Consider the following 14,640-nt stretch of genomic DNA (forward strand, 5'->3'; position numbering starts at 1 on the left):
TCATAAAGTGTAACCCAGGCAGCCAAATTACATTTCCCCTTCTTATGCCTTGGATGTGATCTCACAGGGTGACATTAGCGCAGCGAGTTTCTTCCACTGTGCGAGGAAACTATTCTCCACCACTTCCTCCCTCCGACTTCCTGGATGCCGATACCACCTCACATGTGGTTCGTTTCCTGCCTCTTTCTCACGTCTCCCGGGACGCAGCGGCGGCCACGTTCGATCAGCGTACGCAAGCAGCAGGAAAGATTATAACTAACAAGACCGAATAACAGGAATGTGTCGGGCCAAACAGGAGATAGTCAATTTAGAACACTCAAAAGTGTGTCCCGAGCTGACGACCTGTACTGGCCGCACGCTGACGCGACCTGAAACGCCGTGAAGCTCGCGCAGCAGAGCGTCAAGGGCTTCAAATAGCACAGCTCCTCACAGCGGTCGGAGAGTGAGCCATTAGACGAGACTCTCAACGCGACGCTGTCAAGACTGTCAGAAGGTCGAGAACACTTTCTGACACTTTCAACCTTGTGTAAAACGGTTAGAAGTGCTTGTTGCTGGTTGAATCACAACGTGTCTTTAAGTGTGGTAAAACATGAGTTGCACTCAGCTGAAGTACAGCACAACATCACCATCATTCAAGCTTTTCATAACTTTCAGGGAGATAAATAGCTTGACCCGTTTTACAAAATACCGTGGTAGCAAAGTGAATAAAAGGATATTTGTGTCAAATGTTTTTAGCATCAGTTAACACCAGGTGTGGGCCGCTTTCAATGGACTGAGGCACTAACTGGTGTGCTAATGGGAGTTAGGAAACGCTGTCGCTCCGACAAAACGCGGAGCCGCCAACAAAGCAGTTCAAGGATATTCAACACGTTACTGTTGTTGAAATGTTGGCAGTTATTTACTTCTAAAAACCTCTTAATAGGCGTAATGGTGAAGCTCGGTCATTTAAATCAATGATCGAGAGTTATGTTTTGTTGATGGGCCTGTAACAATTTGTGCATATTTCCGACATTTCTGCTACCAAAAAACAATCCCTTCCACAGAATACTCTTTTGGAAAAAGAACTTATATGTACTGCTACTTTACAACAACCGATGGGCGTGTATCATGATCATTCCTTGGATCGGTCTGAGGGTCTTGTACACTTACTTGTTATTGTAAATTTGAAAACCATGGCTCACAGAACAAGTGAATAAGCTGAGTCAACAAGTCCTCAAACATCTACATATATAAATGATGATGAATTGTAGGTCTAAAATAAATATGCACTGTGTTCTGTCAAGTCCCGTGCTGGATGCACTGGGACTATGTTCTCATCACTGTGTTCAGTGTGAGGTCATCTTTTACTTTTTTACTTTTACTCTGGAATGCAGTAAGGAGTAATAGCTTTCACTTTCTCCCCTGGATTCCTTTTTTGTTTCGTATTTTGTGTTTTTACAAGTTCAAAAAAAGGGTCATTATCCCAAAGCATGGCAACAAACAAAAAAAACATTTGAAATGATCTGTGTCTCTGAACACATTGGTGTTTTTTTAATGTCCTTGGCTGTGTTGAGTATCTACATTCTGGGCCCGGAGCCCGAATGGTACTTCTGTGACGTCATCCTGCCCAGTGACTTGTTAAACAAACAAGCTTTCAGTGTTACTCCTCTAAACACTGATTTGACTATGACTTTGCGGCAGTCTCTTCCACTTTGCATACCAGCCATGCAAATGTCACTGTACTCTTCAGAGTGTATAAAAACAGGTTACAACCTCGACCTTAATCTAGTTTATGAAATAGTTCCCCTTGTGTTTGGACTACAATCAATCCTATAGCCCTTATATGGTCAAAACTATGAATAGCTAAGTACAAGTCAATGTTAAACTGCCAGTATGGAATGACCTAATGATGTAATCGACCTCTGCAAATAATCTTTAAACACAAACAGATTTTTTCAATTTTTTGCTCTACCACATTCTGAATTGCAGTTTTCACCGATCAAAACTACCCAGTGACACAGAGGACCTGTACCTTCAAGCACGCGCACTTACATAAAAACAAAAGTGGAGCTGCGGTTTAAATAGGAGTTGTCTAAAAAAATTGGTATAAACAAAAGCGGATCGTGTCCCCGCCCAAGAGTGAATGATGACTTCCTCCCCCCCCCGAAGTCTGTGAGGAGACAGCTCAGGCCTCCTCTGTTCCCGGCGTGTTGAGCAACAGGCCTGAGAACAGCAATGATCTCACAGGGCAGTTTGCTGAGTGCTTACGTCATCCGGAGCTCCATCACAAGCAAAGTATAAACTTGCGGGGCAGGACACACAACTGCAAACAGTTGCAGCAGGCGGTGGTTTGGACTTCTCGAGACAACGCCCTCTGGGAGCTCTGGGAGTGGATGTCACTTTAGACCATTCCAGAGGCTTCCTGTCCAGCAGCTAATAAGGACGCATTTTACTTTGCCTCAACGTTGCTGGAACACAACCATTGGTTAGAGGTTTTACCTTAAAAAAAAAAAAAAAAACAAGAGTGGCGCTGTTCTTCTCATTAGGTCGAAGATTTAGGAAAAGTGAATACCAGAGCAACAACACCAATGGAAACCTCTGAGGTCTGCAATCAATCCAGCTTGGCTCGTGGGTCCCTTTCTACAAAAGGAGAAGGAGAGCTCAACAGGCCCATGGAGGCCATAATATAAATCAACACTACAAGTAAATGATTGGCTGCAGAGGGGTCGTCTGAATCTTTAACTAAGCTTTCCATGCTGACAAATGTGGAAAAAGTCTTCCGATGATCGACCGAGACTTTTTTTTGGCTCTTCTCACGCGGAACTACTTTCAACCGCTGGTTGCTACAGCTGCTGAGAGCGCGTGCACGTGCACTTAGCGCACTCAATTGCATTGTCTAAATGCACAGTTTCACTGTGGGTTGTCGAAAGGTCGTCAGGTCACACGACAAACACAGGATCACTTATCAGGCCCAACTTTTTGTTCAATAAAACAATGGTTGCATGTATGATGCAATAGCATCAGTAACATCACAACCGTGGAGTGTTTCTTCCACTTTTTTTTGTCATTATTGGGAAAATATGTCTCAGTTCTTCTCTAAAGTAAGATTTTGACTGGCAGATCGTTCCTCCAATCTCCTTCCAATACAATTTGTCAGCTGGTTCTTTGTGCTGACCCATTCATTCATCTGGCCACTTCATTTAATCGCACGGTGCTTGTGCAATTAAATGTGTGTCTCAGCGCATCACGAGTTGTCAGAAGGTGGTGGCTGATCTAGACTCCATTCAGGATCCAGGACCACACCCGCCCACAGTCCACCGCACGCCAAGTCTCGATCTCTTTCCAAACAATGCTGGGCATGCAAGGATTGCTCAATGGCACCACAGCTCCAATAATTCAGGCTTTCTAAATAAGCACGCTCCTCCCTTTACGGTAACTATTGAACGAGGCAAAGCCAACAGAGAGACATTTTCTACCTAATAGTCAATGTCCTCCCGTAACTGTCATTTATCGTGCGGATGAGAACGCTTCGGGGCTGACGCAGCGTACACTTTATCAATCACGCGCACGCTCTTGATAAAACCAACACCAACCGCGCAGACATCAAATGATTCACATCAACGAGTCATCTCACACTTTGCATCTCGGCAAACGCCCAGAAGCCCAACTGTCACAGCAAGAATGCTCTGCAAGCAACTTTCGGGAGAAGTTGTTGATGCTCACATGATGCACTTTGAGAGGAGGAGCACTCAGTGTAACTCGACCTCCTTTGCTCAGCTGTAACAGCTATTAGGTGCATTAAATAGTAATAGCAACAACACATTGATGCTGTGCAACAATATAGGGTTTACTAACTGCACAGGAGCTGTGCGTCAACTTTGTTTTAGTTTCATTATTATACTGACTGACTAGAAACTGTGAAAATCCTTTCGGTGCGGTGAGCCGCAATAATTCTGTTGATTTTTTTTTTCTTTTTCCTCCAGGAAGCAAAGTTGTGCACACACACATTCTGTGCAAACGGTGTCACTTTCTCACGCTGTCTTGCCGCAGAGTGGAGAGGGGCAGATCACTGCAGGCGGCGGCGTGAATACTCACCAGCTTTTTGTTTTTACCCTCGTCCTCGCCGGACTTCTTTTTGGAGGGTTTGTTCGGGTCATCCCCGCCGCTCGCTTGATCCATCTCAAAGTTAGCTCCTCTGCAGAAAGACTTCGACCTTTCTCAAAAGTTGGCGGCCTCCAGGAGAAAGTTGTTGTTTTGTTGTTGTTGTTGTTGTTGTTTTTAAAGCGGGGGGGGGGGGGGGGGGGGGCTGCAACCCACTCTTAAAGCTTAGGTCTTTTCAAAATCCATTCCGGTTGTGGGTGAATTGAAGTTATCCCGCTTTGCAAGTAGTTCCCGGATAGGATCCGGCAGTGGAGGGGGGCTTGTGGGGCTTGTGGAAGAAGAGGTGTGGTAGGAGACGGTCCGGATGAGGCAGTCGGTCACTTCACAGCGGGTAAAGGCTTCCTGGAATGATCACAATCGCACACAAACATTAAATAGGTGCATTGAGATAAAGCCGGGGGGTGGGGGTCATTTTTTCCCCGTGCTGTTTTATTACGCGAGGCTGCAGATAAGAAGTACATTCAGTGACAGGGATGTAAACAAACATTTAGGCGGAAGCTTTAGTGTAAAACAAAATAAAGATTCCGATGCGGGGTGGGTGGTTTTTTTTACGTTTACATACACCGATCCCTGGTTTTGGACACGTCTGACGTTACATTCTTTGGAGAAAAAAAAGGCCAACTTGCTTTCGTTTAACTTATCAATTACATTGTAGTGACCGACAAGAAAGAGGTTTCCTCGCTGTCGGGATGCTGAGGCAGAGTTTGACGTGCGCAGACAACGGGGTTATTCAGCCGACAGACATCCGTCATTAACCTACATGAATGCACAGTTATTGTAATAGTGGAAATCACCGTTGTTCCATCTGCTTTACTTTCCAGGGCTGTGCAGTTAGCCGGGCTAGCATGAACAGACGACCGCAACCTGCCGAAAAAATCACTCCTTTTCACAGTCACCGTAGAGGAAAACACATACAACACCGCGCTATAAATTACACAATAAGCAGTTTATAAAATGTCAAAAGAAAAACTCACAAAATCCCATCCAAAGCTTACATTAGCAACCAGGCATGATTGCCAGGCCCACAGTGACTCCGCCCTACCGGATTCTGATTGGCCGCTGGGAAAAGCAAGAACCGAGGACTCCTATCACTATTGGTCCGAGGTGTGCCAGTCATCACCTCGGCGTGGCGTTGAAGGGGAGGAGACTGTGTGACGTAGAGGTCGCTCCGATCTCGCAGCAAGTGGATGGGATGGGAATCCAGTTGCAAGAATAGATATGTGAGTGTATTACGAAAGAGTGACTGCAGGATAGGGAGCCAGGCGGGAACACACCCTGCCAGTTGGCGTTCGTGCGTGCGTGCGTCTGTTGCGTGACATGGTTTTACAATTACATCCCAAATCCTTCTATGTTTGAGATAAAAACAGCTGACATCCTATCGTAATCCAGTGCCATAATAGAGAACATAATGGTTTTGCTTTATTAAGACATTTTTTACAGAAAATTACGTTTGACATGTTTTGCTTCATAGACAAGGAAGAGTTTTAGGTCCCAGTCAAATAATAGAAAAATAAATATTTTCAAAAACATTGTTGTACATTTATTGTATAGATATAACATATTACGTATGTTCGTTTTATTGCAGTTGGAGAGAGCCTGGCAAGCCAATCTTGCTCATTTTTGCGAAAAGCAGAACTACGCTAACTAGTTGCTCTGTATTTATAGATACCATATGGGCATCACATATTATGTGGAACTCAAAACACAATAGACTGATACAGTAGCACCGATCAACGGAGGAACAGACTACCGTTCTGAAAAACAAACCTGTCACCGACCACTTTTCGCACTCGACTGATACCGATACCGTGATGTCAGTTATTTTGACACATTTCACCAAAAGATGGGCCAGAGTTCTGAAGATTGACCCATTAGCAGGTTTGGTGACTTGGTGTGCGCTTCTACATCCCTGGTGGAATGATGTTCTATCGCTGTGTCTGATGGTTCACACGAGCTTTAATGAAGACAAGAGATTGTGCCCTTGTCAACCAGAGGATGAAAAATCAAAACGTATTCCTCTGCCCTTTTGTTGAGAAGACTGACAGAAGGATTTGTCTACTTATAGAGTATGTGTCCACTCTGAATGCCCCACAGAAACACGCAGAGTAATCCTTTAACCTTCCTGGTGTGTTGAGAAACAAATTGATTTCAACTTTACATTGAAATCAATTTGTTTTCTTTTGTCTGATCACCAAGAGCTGTTGTAAGACACTTAATAACCCTTCTAATGTTTTCTCCATTATTCTTCTTGCCGGCCAACACGTAAACGAACAATTTCAATTTTGAGGATATTTTAGGAGCTAAACATGCAGCTCCAGTCAGACGTGGAAAATTGCAACATTTCCTTCTCTTTCACAAATCTCACTTCTCCAAATCAAGAAAGAAAAACATTGAAACCCATGTATTACATGTGTTATGGGGACATCACAAGGTTGATCCAACCACAACATGACAAAACTCTCTGCAAGCAGCTTGCCGTAAATATAACACTTGATTTCTTTTTTGCATAATTTCACTGATGAGAAGAATATGGAGACTGAAGACATGGTGCAAGAGGATGTATGATAGAAGAAAATACTAAACAGCTGGAGTCAACTCATTTTGATTAAAAAGAAGCGACTCCTTATAGACAAACCAAATTATTGGGAAAACTCAAATTTTGACCTTGTGATGGTGCAAAATGAAAAGTTCCAAGCACAAGTTATGAAACATGTCCTTCTTAATCACAGAGGCCCTCGAAGAAAGCGGGTAATTTGGATTGATCCTCTTGAAAGCTTGAATGTCCATAGAAACATGGTTGCCAAGACACACAAGTACGGCAATTTAACAGTAGATGTGATTTCTACTTTTAGGGCAGATACTATTAGCACCCAGGTGTCAAAAGTCAACAAAGCAGTTTCTAGGGCGGTTATAGCCAATTGCAGCAGTTTACTTGGCTGTATAATAATAATCAGGCTCCTGCTGAAAAAAATCAACCTCAATCCACAAAAGAAAAATGGCGTATACTGCTTCACTGGGACGCATGAGCCACACATGAAAGCTGTTCGGCTGTGCGTGCCATCATACTGCAAACCATTTCAAATAAACCTCCATAAACCCACACAAGATCGCACTAGATCTTTAAAGAAACAACTATATCCTGCAGTGGGAAGAACTGAAAACGTCCTTTGGACTGAGATAGTGACCTTTACAGTAAAAAAGGTGAGGATTCTCCCTGATCAATTTAAAGTTAAATGTCCAATTCCAGTAAACACTGTTATGCATTTTGGTCCATTTTTTTTATTTTCCTCTGTACGATATTATGTTTGGGTCCAGCTGCTTCAAAGCAGATCCAAACATTAAAATGGGTCATTCAGTTTTCCATCTGCCCATGTTGGACCAACGTTGTCCACTGTTGGGTTCGGCCTGTTGGATATTTTTGCATATTTAGAAAACTGCAGCAAAGCAGTGCTTGTACAATACCTTTCTGAAAAATTCCAAACATTAAAATAGATTAAACTGAGAGCATTATTAACAAAACCATCACACTAATAGTGTTTATTTCTGCTACAAATGATGTCCAATCCAATTTCCTAATTGTTAAACAGTCAACACAAAATAAACACGCAGTAGGGAAGCGGATTCTGCAGCTCATGAATAACATCTCGCATTGTGGGTTGCTTGTGTTAATCCAGTGTTAATCCAGCGATGTACTAGTAATGACCCTGGTGAGTCTGTCTATTCTTTGGGTTGGTAGCATTCACTGGAGTCAACGTTCACTTGGATGCTCCATAATTAAATTCAGGCAGCTGCTCTGGATGTGGGACATACTTTTCCCAAGAGTCATTATTCCATTCAGACATGACTGACCAAGGCCCTGAAATAGGAGATACTCCATGATACTAAACATAAGGTCGGAATACTTATGTACGTGTTGTTGAATGCTTTCCCATTGGTCGTCATTCTCACCACTGCTCTGGTTGCACTTTGCTCAGTCCGGACCATTAGGAAACTATCCCTGCATTCATTTAAAGCTCTAGGTTGAAGATGGTTGGAATTCTAACATGGCCTGTTGTGATCAAAAGCGCACTCTGGCACTGCTAATTATTATATATATATTTTAATAAACTCTGTCTGACTGGGGCCGTTTGAGCCGCTCAGTTTTTTCACTTTTTAATTTGTAAAAAAGTTTTCCATATTTGCTGTTCACATCCTATTTAGCACTTTAGCACCAGGGGTTCCGACTGAACCTCCCGGCAAGCTGCGCACATGCTACGCAGAACCAATACTCCCCTATTACACTAAAGCAAGACTTAGAAAGATATCTGGCTGTCGTGGGCAGCAACGTCAACCACTGTGTTTAGACCTCAGAGATGAAAGAGAAATTACTTGTAAATTATTAATTTCTTTACCACTGGCAAACATAAACATATTACTTTAATAAAGTATGCAGATGCACATTATTTGCTGCCTTTGCTCGGCTGTGCTTTTCTTTCACAGTGTATTCATGAGATAAGGTCCTTTTGGTCATGCTGCATATTTGTATCACAAATCATAATATAAATGTTTTTTTATTCTAAAAGCGTCTGATGATTTTTCAGTTCATTTTCATATGAAGCTAGAATTCTGTTACCATCCTTTTACAATACCAACTATTCTTGTGTGAACTGTTAAAAGACAAGATACAACGGCATAAGCATTTTTATCGAGCCTCCACTAACCAAACACATTAGAATGTTGTTCTTATTGAATACTGCAGAGAGATATATGTATACCCATTCTTCCCTTGAAGGTTGATTTACCTTTTGCCTGTTGCCATGGAAGCCTGCTGCGCTCGTGGGCTTGTTGAAAGGGCACTTTGAAATCTTGCTCGTGACAAGAAGGAGTCAATCGCAACGATGTGTCTGAGAGCAGTGTGTCACCTCAATATGATTACAAGGTCTGCAGCACAAAAGGAAGGTGAGTTTATGAACAATATTGTCTTACTTATTTTAGTTATCTGTTAACATCAGCCTTAATACAACGTCAAGCATGAAGACCTTTGCTTGACCTCTACCATAACTGATTGATCTTGCACATGTTCCAGCTGACGCATAATGATGATGAAGACATATGGAAAATATAGATTATAGAGCAGTTGGATGAAAATTAGTTGTTTGTTACAGGTAAAAGGTAATTTAGGAAATTACTGGTTCAACGGCAATTCAGAAAAGTAACACTTTTACTCTAGCAGTCATTTGAAACATGTTGTAATCAACAATTATCGAAGCTTGTTGTTCCACCATTCTGAACATCAAAAGAGTAATATCTGCACTGCAATTTTTTATCCGAATTTTACAAGCACACATGTCAGTTACGGAGAAATGAGCACTACTACTATCTACTTTGTCTATAACGAAACATCGTCAGACAACTGTCATGCTTTGCCTTTCACAGTTTGCCAACACACATGAACACGTTTTTCTTGGCAAGACCTTGGTCTTGTTGCATCCAAGCGGTTGGAAAGGCCAGGCGTTAAGGTCCGCCAATAGCGGGATTCATAATTACCCCTCTACTGGAACTCGTACACACATTACGCAATATTGACTGTCTGTTGGTGACTCAGTTGTGTGCCATCAGTAAGGACACAGACTATCACCTGTTCCATGTTTTCCAAAACATACCTTTATCAACTCTGGTATTTCCCTCAGGTAATCTTACTTGACCTTTACAAATATAAGGCTGCAAAGGGATAAGTAAAGGACGATCAAAAGCTCCTTGTTTATAGCGTAAATATTCAGTTAAGCTTCCGTGAAAACATGGAACAAAAGGATAAGAGATGCTGAAAAACATGGAAATACTGTAAAATAAGCTTTCAGATATCTCTTTTGTGTTGTGTGTGTTAGCGAGCCACTCCTCAGGTAAAAGTGTTCCAATCACAATCTAAGTGACATTGACTGGATTCAATGTGGAATTAAACATCCTACCGTGAACTTCAAATAAAAGAATTACACGCAATTTAACAAGCAGCTGCACTTAAAGAATAAAGAAAGAGACCACGACAGATTTGTCCTTCTGGGAGCCAGGATGTTCAGTTGAAACAGGAGTAAGTGGATGCCAGTGCAGAACCCATGCAGTAAACAACCTCCCTCTCCATCCGTAATCGGCTTCACCACCAGAAAGGCCCATTGTTCGGGCCGGGCAGCAGATGAATGCAGTACAGGACATGTGTTTCCTTTAAAAGGGTGCAGGCAAGAGCAGCACAAAGGCGCAGTACCTTGCCATAGTTCTACTTAGTACTTCTTCGAAATGACTTAAAAGTACTTGTAATTACTCATTTCCACCTTGACGGTGCCCACATGTGACGGTGACCTTAACTCAGATAACAACAAGCAGATTTGCGAAATGTTCACCACTTTCTGTGGGGTACCCATGTTGATCTTTATTGTCCCTGCAGGGGGCTTGCACTTCCTCTAAGTATGTGATTTAGGTTGACATTCTGCACAGGGCTGACCAAGCCCATCAGGGAGAAATTATGCTCCTGAAAATGGCTCCAGTCATTAATTTCAGGAATCATTTTCTGAAGTCTCCTTAATTAGAAATCATTTAACGCTCAGCATTATTGCCGAAACCACCTTGTAATTAAAGTGCTAATTCAGGCAGGATGTAATTGTTGCAGACAAACCTGGAATCCCCAAGATGACAGCAAGTATATATTAGAAAAGCCACCCAATTTAAAAGACACTTGGGATTGAGGTATATGAGAGTAAGTGACCGGGTCCAAAATACAATAACTTCTTTTTTTTTTAATACACAAACTGGCTCATGCAGAAGGTCCCTTCACAAGCTTGTCAAGTAATCCCCAATCCCTATTTATATTTATCACTGAAATATTACAGAGTGCACATTAATATTAACTTCAGCCGATTGCTTTACCATTTGCATTCCTGCACTTAGTATGCACACTGATGCTCCACACAACTTTTGCCCCATTCAGAAGCCCCTGACCATCTAGTCTTCAAATGCTCCGCTGTCAAAAAGCAGAAGCCAACGGTTATAGTCAGAACTGAAATTTGTAGAAAGAAAACCCCAAGAATTGCCACCGGTACAGATTAGTATAATAAATATAAATTAGTCATTTCATCATACATTTCTACTGGGATATAAATCCAACAGTCTAAATCAATCCCAGAAGATCTTCCTTATAATGTAAGATGGCACTTAGAAATGATGATGATATTCCCATATTGATTGCCATGGGGGGGATTTGTGTGTTGTTGCGGTTAAAGTACTGGGAGAAACACTGTGTGCAATGTGCAGTACTCCACATGAGTTCAGTGTAGGAGAAAAAGGTGGGGCGAGTACACAGTTACAGTGTCATTGTGAGGTGGTGCGGGGGGAGGTATCGGCATGGTGACAGACTGTGGCCTCCACTGTTGTTATACAGTGGGACGGCAGCGGGCACGTATGAGCGTCTGAAGCGCTCTGTCCTGCTTTTCGGTTGAATGAACCGATGACTGAATCAGCTCTCGCGGCGCCCTCACTTCCTCCCTGAGAGGAGGAGAGGGATTGTCCAGGATGTTTGACCCTCACCCACTTCTCATCCACTGAGTACAGGCTGTCCAGCTCCAGACCGACCACAAAGGCGGATTTACTCTCCAGCTTGTTGAGCTTGTTGGCATCTCCCGACCCGATGCCACAACCCCAGCACACCACAGCGAAGGAGTAGGCGCCGGCTGCCGCAGACTGGTGGAATGCCTGCAGCGGTTTACTGCAAATATAGTCCACACACTAAACAACAAGAAGAAAATGTCAAGGTGGAATTGTTAAAATACCTTTTTATTAGTTTTGAGTGCTTTGAGCCTCCGTGTAGAAATGCCAAGATGCCTGTAAAAAGATTATGCAGCATACAATAACTACAAAGAGGATAATAGAGACACGAGTTCCAATATTAGCGCACTCATCTGAAACTGGATGCTGCAGAAAATACCCTGTAGAAGCAGTAACACACACACCCTGTAGAAGCAGTAACACAGACACACACAAACACAGAGCATAGAGCGGCATGACAGCTAACTCAGACCCATATCCAAGGAATTCAGAAAGCGCGGTTGAACCTAAGCCCATAATGCAATTCCACAGTTCGTCCTTCTAGGATGTACAGAAGTTGCATTGTGTGGGTGTTTACATCCAGGACCAGAACGACCCGAGTCTATCAATGACACATTCCTCTTCCTGTCATGAATTATATATAGCCACTATACTGTTCCAGACTCTGAAAAGTAAGTTTCTGCAGTATGAAGTGGATATTCAGTTGAACGTCCCTTCCCTGTTAAAACCAAATATTACACATCTCAGGTAATATCTGACAATATATAACGTAGATTCAATGCCCTCAGTAAGAATCAGACTTTAAGCACAAAACCTTGACGAATGCATCAACACGAACGACGTAGAAACCAACAAAGATGCACAACAAACCACCTAACGGTTTGTACCAAAACGTGTCAGTTCAGGTGGACGGGAAGTGTGTGAAATCTAATCTACAGGGAAGTGCCCCTCTCATGACCCTTACTCCCCAGGCAAATTAAGAAGCTGTCACTCACTCAGAAAGTAGCTGTCAACACAACACATGTCTCTGGTGCCCCGACAGGGCAGAGTGGCTCCGGCTGTCGCTCTGTCTCACTTGCAGAATTGAATGGTGTCAACGTGTTGATTGTTAACACGAAAGGGATTTTTTTTATTTTGGAAAGGTCATTTTTGACCAGAGGGTAAATTCCAAACCACAGGAAACAGAAAACAACTGCTGAGTCTGCCTGGGTGGCATTTGGCCACCTGTGGGAGAGAGTGGCGAGCCAGTGGAAAGCAGCATGGCAGAGTTGCGTATAAAATATGTAAACAAAGGAATGTCTTACCTGAAGAACCCGGGCGACCCAACGCGTTTTTCCACTCCGAACACTGCGGGGGGGGAGTTAAAGGTTTAACAACGGCCACACCATTCAGCACGTTTGCCCTTTCTCCAGGCTGGACGGGAGAACTGGATTTTCTAAACATTAAGCCATGAGAGAAGTACAGATAAGATTCAAGGCTCAACTCTTAGGAGTCATGACGAGCTTTTCCCAAGTGTGAATGCTTTAGTTTTTGGTCTGTTGAATTGCAAAGTCAGTTGATTTGTCTCAGCCTCTGTGAGAGAAAAACAAGGGCCCGCACTTTGTGTTACAAGGTTACCACTAACTTGGCCAAAACATACAATATCACCTCACTAATGTTCGATGGCAGTCGTAACAGAGGGAGTAAACTGTTTGATGGTGCAAGGATTTCATTGCATTCGGAGAGATTCAGAGCGTGGTGTTAGATAACACATAACTAAAAACAGGAAGAAAAGGGCAACTTAACAAAGCAATTTTGTTAGTTTGATGAAGTAAAGTTTTAATCCCAAAACACAGCTCCAGTGGAACAGGTTGAGTTGTTCCCACGCCAGCAGGAACTCCTTTTGATAATGTGTGTCTGTGTGTTGGTGCAGGACGGCACCCTATGCCCATGCCGTGCCAAAATTGAACAGATTAGGTTTGATACACCGCGCTCTATTTTGGGATCTTCAAACAGAGTTGCATCGAACCCCACCTCTGCCTTGTCTGGAGTGGAGAGGCAGCAGGCTGTGGGTTTTCACTGAGAGAGGAAAAGGGCAGCGCTGGGAGAGGAAACACAGGAGAGATTTCCCTGGTGGGGGGCCCTATTAGTCTGCCATAGATTTACAGAGGAAAAACACAATGGAGGCTGCAGACACACAGTTGAACTCACTGTTGGAGATCCCCCTGGCCCACTGTGAGGATCTCACAATTTACATCCGACATCCATGAGCGAATACCAAAACATTTCGCAACCACACACGATTGATGGAGCCGACTCATTAGCACTCCGTCTCCACATCACCACCGCTGGTTTCCTACCTACAACCATACTTCCTGTGCACATACAGTTCAATTCCGTGCAAGCCTGTCGAAAGGGTCCAGTGGAACTAAACGTGTGCGGCTTCCCACAGATATCACTGCCCCAGCTGTGTGATCTTACAGTGGGTTATGAGCTTAGCCCCTATCTGCAGTCATTTACCGCGGCTCCATTTCAATTACACAGCGCTGATTGGCTCTTCCTGCATGCGGTCGTCCCAGATGGTTGTTCGGGGAAAACAAAGCACTGCTCCAGGGTACTCTGAACATAAACTACTACTAATAAAAAAAGAAAATCGGATCAAATGCATCGATTATTGATAACGTGGACATACAATCTTTTTTTCAGTGTGCGATATGGCGTTGTGTACCCAGGCTCAACATTTCCCGGCGCTCAGAAGCTTGGCTGCATTTTCATCTGTACTTGGGGGAGAAAGGGGGGAAAGAAGATAGAGAGATTGGGAAAAACTGAGAAAGAGGACGAATATTTCACACCCTCAGAGCGCTGAGATACATTGTGTGTAATGATTAGCAGTGATGGCTGTCTCTCATTCCTGATTCCTTAATCAGGCCGGGGAAGGTGAACACTGTGGGA

General features: G+C 43.3%; 1 protein-coding gene across 30 annotated transcripts in view; it reads right to left on the reverse strand.

Moving 5' to 3' along the window:
* diaph2 (diaphanous-related formin 2) overlaps positions 1 to 5,397 on the reverse strand; it is a 301,435-nt gene extending 296,038 nt beyond the window's left edge. For 8 of the 30 annotated variants that reach the window (XM_078100707.1, XM_078100697.1, XM_078100709.1 and 5 more), the window contains exons 1-2: positions 5,115 to 5,251; positions 4,075 to 4,482 (exon numbers count right to left, since the gene is read on the reverse strand). In XM_078100707.1, coding sequence (XP_077956833.1) covers positions 4,075 to 4,158 — 84 coding nt within the window. In that variant the 5' untranslated portion in view covers positions 4,159 to 4,482; positions 5,115 to 5,251. Of the gene's footprint in view, positions 1 to 4,074; positions 4,483 to 4,900 lie in introns of all 30 variants that reach the window. The other 22 variants (XM_078100695.1, XM_078100702.1, XM_078100692.1 and 19 more) reach the window with 8 other exon arrangements.
* Positions 5,398 to 14,640: the final 9,243 nt, after the last annotated feature.

This window comes from Gasterosteus aculeatus, chromosome 4, assembly GCF_964276395.1.
Source record: "Gasterosteus aculeatus chromosome 4, fGasAcu3.hap1.1, whole genome shotgun sequence".
NCBI lineage: Eukaryota > Metazoa > Chordata > Actinopteri > Perciformes > Gasterosteidae > Gasterosteus > Gasterosteus aculeatus.